This window comes from Hyalella azteca, unplaced genomic scaffold (assembly GCF_000764305.2).
Source record: "Hyalella azteca isolate HAZT.00-mixed unplaced genomic scaffold, Hazt_2.0.2 contig5351, whole genome shotgun sequence".
Lineage (NCBI taxonomy): Eukaryota > Metazoa > Arthropoda > Malacostraca > Amphipoda > Hyalellidae > Hyalella > Hyalella azteca.
The window spans coordinates 3,322-11,267 of NW_025935545.1; the positions used below are offsets into that span (position 1 = coordinate 3,322).

The 7,946-nt window shown below is 37.2% G+C and overlaps 1 protein-coding gene across 1 annotated transcript; it reads right to left on the reverse strand.

Annotated features, from left to right (window-relative positions):
* Positions 1–4,114: 4,114 nt before the first annotated feature.
* On the reverse strand, positions 4,115–7,443 carry LOC108676239 (the record flags this gene model as incomplete). Its single annotated transcript, XM_018164291.2, has 3 exons — positions 4,115–6,872; positions 7,096–7,234; positions 7,343–7,443. Coding segments are annotated over 3 exons (1,039 nt in total), but the record flags the coding sequence as incomplete, so codon positions are not given.
* Positions 7,444–7,946: the final 503 nt, after the last annotated feature.

Below are 7,946 nucleotides of genomic sequence, written 5' to 3' on the forward strand. Positions count from 1 at the left end.
TCGGTCTTCATTAAGCTGTTCATGCGTGTTTATCTATGCATATGATACAAAACCAGCAGAATTGCACTGCTCTGTACATGATTTTCATGACAATTCTACTCGTCACGACCTGATATAAAATATCCTTCAAGAACTGAAGCTCCGCATTTTTTTTTTCTCGGGAAGCAGCGTGATGGCGATTTTGTATACAGCTATATCTAAAATAGTAAAGAAGCAAGAATATACTATTTGCTTAACGGAGAAATTGATACAAGATAAAATGTTTGGACGTGCTATAAAGGTCCCTTGTGAAGATACCCATTTTATCTCTGACGTCTTGTCTCTTGTAAACTGTAAAGGTATAAAAAACTGCATAGGATTCGAGACCAAGAAACCAGGTCTCTTCTAATACGTAGCACTGGAGGTAAAAGAAATTTTATTTGGCTGTCTTATAGATCAATATTCCTTATTTCTATCACTTGAGTCTCAGAATTTTTTAGGCCTGTAGTTATTATGACGTCACATGCAATATGCAAAATGAAGAAGTCGCACAGATGGAAAACAAATATGCAAAGCTTTCAGGATTTTTTTATGTTTTCAGGACGAGTTTTACAGCTCACTGCCAGCAGGAGATTGCCATATGGCATCGTTTCCTGGACCCAGCACGCTGCCACTAAAACTTTACTCCGGCCGAACGGGGCGCATGTATAAAAGGAAGAACTACGTTTGACTTAGCTCAATGTTGTGTAACTTAACACTATATAGTCTAACTACTCTTCAGTAAAGAGGAAGAAAACACTTGCTTTGTTCAATATTTTTTAACTTTACACTAGTCAAACTATACTTCAGTAAAAAAGAAGAAAACGACTGACTAATAGCTAAAATTTAGGACCTTCACACCAGTCAAACTTTCACTCAGTAGAATTCAACGTAATTCTTACTTAATCTTGGATTGGAAGTTTCCGTGCAGCACGACACCTTCGTCCAAAGTCTCTCTAAATAAATGACAATGGCAGAGGTTTGGTTATTTTATTTGCCTTATTTTATGTACGGTAATAACGCATAGCATTTTTCCTGAGGTTCCAGAAACCAATCCTTAAAATTACTTTAATGTTGAAGTAATTAAGACTAGAGCAGTGGCTTCATGATAGAAAGACGTATCAGTTTAACATTAAATAATTTACAACACGACAAAATCTAATATTGTTCTTTACTGTATTATCACACATTATTTATCTATGATCATATAACATTAACTAGATTCAGTATAGACACTTGGAGTCCGAGATGCAATTTCTGAACGATGTGCTTAGTTAAAGGGAAACAGCAGGGGTGATGGAGGCGAACTACTTTCCATAGTGAAGAACTGCGAACTTTGCGGTGAATCATAAACTTTCATTCTTTCGGCGTCAAACTGTCTATTAAATCAAAATAATCTGTGTTATCTTCACTAGTGGCATTAGTTCAACCATTAAGCAAGTCAGACAGGCATTATACCCAAGTATAATCCCTATAAACAAAATAAATACAGGCAGTTTAGTCATTCTTATCTACGCCATAGGTACCAAGTAAGGACCAACAGAGCTTACCAGGTTATACCAGAGTATTTAATTCCACAGGGCATGAAGATGAGTCCTGCTAACCACAAGTCGTTCTTAAAGAGCTCCCAGGAGGTTACCAGGGAGTTTCCTCTTCAAAATTTGCAATTTAGAAAGATTTTACTAATGAAAATACACCATAACTTCACCCACCCAAAACTCTAGACACGGATTTTCTAATTATTTGGTCACTATGTTTCAGCACAGGCACAATATGAACAGTTTCTCATTGCAAGCCATAAAGGTTATAGTTGGGCACGGACCTGGAGCTCGCGAGAGACACAACCTCACCACATCACCGCCAGGGTCACTCTGATATGCCGCGGTCTTCGGGGGGACGGATACGGGACGTCAACAATAGAACTGTGACCCTTCAACTTGGCGACCTCACGAGCAGCATGACACAAAAGTTTAGCTTATCACTATCAATTATTTTAATTTAGTTTAGTTTAGTTCAGCTTTGTTTAGTGTGATTAACTATTATTTAGTTCATAGTGGGATATACACAAAAGTGATAGTCATCCATTACAAATTAGTTTCCTTTGTTTACATGAAACGCTTTTCGATGGAAACTAATAATGGCTAATAGAGCGTCTACCTCATTAAGTTGGTTTAGATTGCCTGAATCGAAACGGCCTCGCACCCCCTGTGCTTTTTAAGACGGCCGCCATACTCCTTAATCGGCTTAAAGAGTATGAAGACGATCATCGTACCTCTTAAACCAGCTCAGAGGCGGCCATTGCACCTCTTAAACCGCTTAAAGACAGCCATCTTACCTCTTAAACCGCTTAAAGACAACCGTCATACCTCTTAAACAGCTTCAAGACAGCCATCGTACCCCTTAAAACACTCAAAGACAGCCGTCGAACATCTTAAACCGCTAAAAGACAGCCATCGTACCCCTTAAACCGCTTAAAGACAATTGTCGCACCCCTTAAACAGCTTCAAGACAGCCTCGTACCCCTTAAAACGCCTACAGATGGCCGTCTTACTCCTTAATCCGCTTAAACACGGCCATTGATCCGCTTAACAATGTAGGAGGGGTTAGTTGCGGGAGCGAACGCTAGAGTACAATTATATGACAAACCGTATTTCCGTCGGTATGGCGTTAGTAGTAGTAGTTAGTTGTGTTGGTAACAATGCAAGTATTCTGCACCAATAGAAAATATCAATTGAGATGCAGCATAATAAAAACCCTGAGGAAATGACCTGTGACTATACTAACTTGTCTCTCTTTCCACGCAATAATGACAGACTGCTAAGACTGTGTCAGAAATTTGAATTAAAATGATAACAGCAATTTAATACTAAGGTTTCAATAATAGTTCAGGTGTGTAATTACGCTGCAAGTGAAATTTTTTCGTACGCGAAGTATCGAAATCAAATCTGGAAATAATTCTCTAGCAAGCCTTTGTTAGGGATAAAACATCAATTCATCAAAGGTATAGTGAAATCGCATTTACAAAGCATTTAAACTTTAATGTAATATTTATTAAACTGATATATAGCCTTAAAGTTCAAATTTAAAATCAAGTACATCAGGACATTCTTCTGGACTCTCGATGTTGTTTCAGACCGATGAAATTGACCGTATACTAGTGTTATTTCCTTAAAAATATGTGTGCTTGTCGAATACTTATGCATAGTTATAAATATAAGATTATGACTCGTGATATTGCACGTTTTTTGTGACTTTATAGTCTTTTCAGTGTGAAATCATCGTAAAGCAACTAATTTTTCTTGATGCATTTTGCATAGGCCATTTCCCTCTTATTAAAGTAGTAATACCTCAAAATAGAAGAAAACTTCTCGAGTTCGTTTTCTCTCTATTTTTTTCCAGGTGAAACCATAATATAAGCGTTTGTGATCCTGTTGTTTGAACTTTCACTTTGGTGCTTCATATATAATACTGGGCTTAGTGGTTGTTTCACTTCTCCAAATTAGGATTCAGATTTATTTCTAACACGAAAACAATGTTCAAGTCTTTTCTAAAAGAAGAGCATAATAAAAATTTTTATTGATAATTCACATCCAACGATAATTAAACGTTACGCGATAACCGCGGGGCACGGGCTGAGGTTGATTAATTAATGGTAAGGATGTTAATAAAGAAAATGAATGACGTTAGGTAATTTATTTATACAGCCTCTCTCGATTACACATCTACACTCGTTTCATCAATCGCTCTACTACTTATTCCAAAGCTGCGGCAGGTCGATCTATTCGCGATCTTTCTCTTTTTCGTGAATAATTAACATATTTGATTTGAATAACATATTTTTCGTGAATAAATAACATATTTGATTTGAATAACATATTTTTCGTGAATAAATAACATATTCATTTGATTTATAAATTTACTCACATTCCACCAGCAGTCAGAAGATAACAAAGAAAGGAATGGTCGCAGGTGGGACCGATTGCCAATAGATCGATCTATTGTAAATATTGTAGTAGATAAATATTTATCAAATCTACAGCAAATATTTAACGGGAACGTCTTGCAGAACTCGCCTCTGTAGGGCAACAATTGTACCCAAACTCAAACAAATAAATGGAATACATTTTCCTAATATCGACACTTTTTTGAGTGTACTGGTGATAAGTATTTTCCTGTTCAAACTCAAACAAATGAATGGAATACATTGTCCTAATATCGACAATTTTTGAGTGTAGTGGTGATAAATATTTTCCTGGCCAAATTGGGCTAGGTTGACCAATAAGGGCAGAAAGTGTGTCCCTGTGTGGAAAATGTCACACTGATTTATTTTTGCTAAACCCGCCGTCCTGAAAACATATATTCATATCAAGTTTTAAAATCGTTCATGTTCAGTAAACTGAGATACGCGTCTGTGACCTCAAGTTATTTGATTACAATTATAAATTTTCTGATCTTCATGTTGACACCTGAAAGTTATTATCAGATAAACTTACGACATCGTACTAACTTATGATTATCTTACAACGCCTTCAACAATGTTGTTGGTTTTTGCATTCAAAAAGAACAATTTGCATTTACCACCAAATTTTTTTTCATAAAGATTAGAAATCCTGAATATTACATTTTCTACACGATATCGAAAAGAATTCATTGAAAAACATTATCTTCTGATAGGCTCACGAATTGTGTATTCAATTGCGGTGCAGGAATGTATATTTTACTTACTGAAAGTAATTCATGATAAACGAAAGGGATGAAATTTTCTCTGCTAAATAACTTACATTAACACGTTATTAATAAAGTAATTATGAAATCGAGGTTCATGCTAAACGCAAAAATACAATGAGTCAGAGAAGTGAATTCCACTTATACAAATGAATAAATTAGTCAGTATCGTGAATTCCATCCACAAATTAATAAATAAATGGAGTAATTTAAAGCTTCAGGCTATTTTTTTAGCTCTGAAATTTAATATCGACATAACGAGAAATAACCGCGGGTGATACAAGGAAACCAACTTTGTAATTCCCTTGAAAATAGATTTAATTTTCATTTTTTCATAGAATTAAATTTTATATAATTCTTAACTTAAAAAAATTCCAGAACTGCTATTAGCGTGGCTGCGGTTCTTCCGAGATAAATGTGAATTCGCCCAAAGGAAACACATAAAATTAATGGAACCAGTATTTTAAATTATTCTTCATAAATTAGATGAGTAAAACTAAACAAAAACATCCTAAAAATGAAGTCGATTTGTCATCTTAGGATAAAATGGCCCTTTACGGAAAAGTCGAATTTGACATCTGAAATCTTCCATCGAACATGTCGAATTGAGAAACATCTCTCACCCAACTTCAAAATATTCATAATTAATTTTGAGGTGCGAAAAATGTAATATGATATCGAGAAGATACGCGATAAACAGCGCAGCATGACGATTGAAATTTTTCGAGGAAACGTGCAAGATGATGTTGAAGAGATGTTTTGAAAAAACATGCAACATGTTGATTAATAGTGCCTGAGAAAATAATTCAATCATTTTTACCAAAGTCAAGAGATGGATGTAGTAGGAAGATGTTCCAAGTATCCATAATGTTTTGTCGCGCTCGGTCAAGAACAAGTGCCTCAATGAATGAATAATATTATCTAAGTTTACATTACCGTTCTTTTATTGCTTAGGTTCATGGGCATGTTTGCAGACAACGGTGCAGTCATTAAAAGTTTATAACCAAAATTAGGGTTAATGATGCATAAACGAAACTCGGAAAATAAACGATAAAATTAGATGCCTAATTAAGTGAACCCAATGATCGATGGAAGCATCAAGCACCGAAAACAAAACTAAGTCCACAAATTATTTCATGAAAAAAATCAGTGGAGAAACTTTCAGAGTGAAAATATTTCGACCATCGACTCATATCAATAAAATATTACAGGATAAGATTTCTAAAATCACAAGCCTAATTTCCTCGAGTAAAATTTCAAAATATTTCTGCTCACATCGTTAGCCTAATTAAAATTAAAGCATTCTGTAAAAAGAATCAAGCGCCCCCGTTTACCCCCACACCATGCACATCGGTAGTCCAGTGTCTGGTGACGGTCGGAAGGAGTGGTTGGCAGGACAGGGACCTTGCTGGAAGTGTTGGTAGCACTGCTTGGTTTCGGGCCAATAGTGACTTTGCAGGTTCTCTGAGCACGAACATTGCATAGTACCATTATTGGGACCACGCACGACAAGTTGGCCCTCTGGGCATGGGCCACGAGTCATTTGTTCATGACAAGTGTCGGTTTCTGGGTCCAAGACGTGCGAGGTGAAGCAGTTGCACTCGGTGCGGTGAGAGGTCTTGTTGTAACCAAAGTATTTCCCTATCTTGCATGGACCTATCGAGTGTTGTTCGTAGCACTGACCATCCTCTTCAAAGTAGTACGGCTGCCAGTCCGAGCGACAATCACATCCAGCTTCTCCGGTATTGGAGTCTAAGTAGAAGAGACGTCCTTTAGGACAGGGACCTCGAGAATATTGCCTGTAGCAGCGCTGATCAGGAGCCCAGAAGAAATAGTTGTCATACCGCGAGCAGTGCTCCTTAGTTTGGCAGACAGCCACCCCAGGTTGTGAAAACACCAGCCATTTACCGAGCGGACACGGGCCCTGGGAATAAGGTTCATAGCAATGACCATCAGCTGTGGTTACGTTGCCAGGTAGGCACTTGCACTCGGTCTTTAGTGTGTCCAGGTTCATGAGGTAGCAGTTGATGGTACCAGTCTTGCAGGCGCTTGGGTCACACGGTCCAGCTGAGTTCAAACGATAGCAAGTACCATCTTCTTCAAGCATGTGACCATCGCGACAGAAACAACTGAAATTGAAAATTGAAATTGTACTGAAGAGAATACAAGCTGGACAGCAAAGCCACCAACAACAAAAAAAAAACTTATGAAAAATGAAGTGCCAATGTACAAGCTGAAGGGAAAATTCCCCGTAAATACAGGCTAGAGGGAAAAGGCACTGACAAAATACAAAATTAAGAGAAAATATATAATAAATGCAAGTTAATGGAAAATATATTTACAAATGGCTACCTCGGTCTCATGGTAGCGTAGTCGAACTTGAGGATATGACCGGGATTGCAAGGCCCTTGTTCGTACAGCGGATAGCATTGTTTGGACTCAGGGTGGTAGAACATCTTCAGGTCGCTCGAGCATGAGCATATGCCACGACCTGTTAAGTAAATATGTATTAATAAATACTAATAATTAAATAATAAAATAAATATATACGAGCATATGCCACGACCTGTACAATAAATATGTATTTAAACAAGTTTACCATTGGAATCTTTCATAAAGAGTTCGCCATCTTTACACGGTCCTTTGGAGTACTCCTGGTAGCAGGAACCGTTACTCCAGCGGGTCCATAGTCCCGGACATCTGTAATACCGGACACGAACTTGAGATAACCATGACATAATTCATGGTAGTGGTATTAGTATACATTATTCATATTAGTATTGTATTCACATTCATTAGTATTCATCAGCAAATCATCCATATTATTTGCCACATTTGAACTTGCAAGGATATAATTTTTCAGCAATGATTGAACGCGTTTATAATGATTGAAAGTATCTGCCAAATTTGAACGTTTCTTGCACTCAGCCCCCACACCTACACCTGTCTCTTATACACATCTAGATGTGTATAAGAGACAGAATTACAAGAAGGAACCATCCAATCATTGCAGTTCTTTGAAAAACACGTAATATATCCCAGAGGTACAATGATAATTTCATCAAATATTTAACTGCAGGTTTAGTTAGCCAAGAGCACTGTTAGAAAAAACGGTGAAAAAACGGTCCCACTGGCGTTCTAGTGGCCGGTCGCCCCGTGAAAATAAACTGATTCGCCGTTTTTATAAGATGTTTTACGGATTT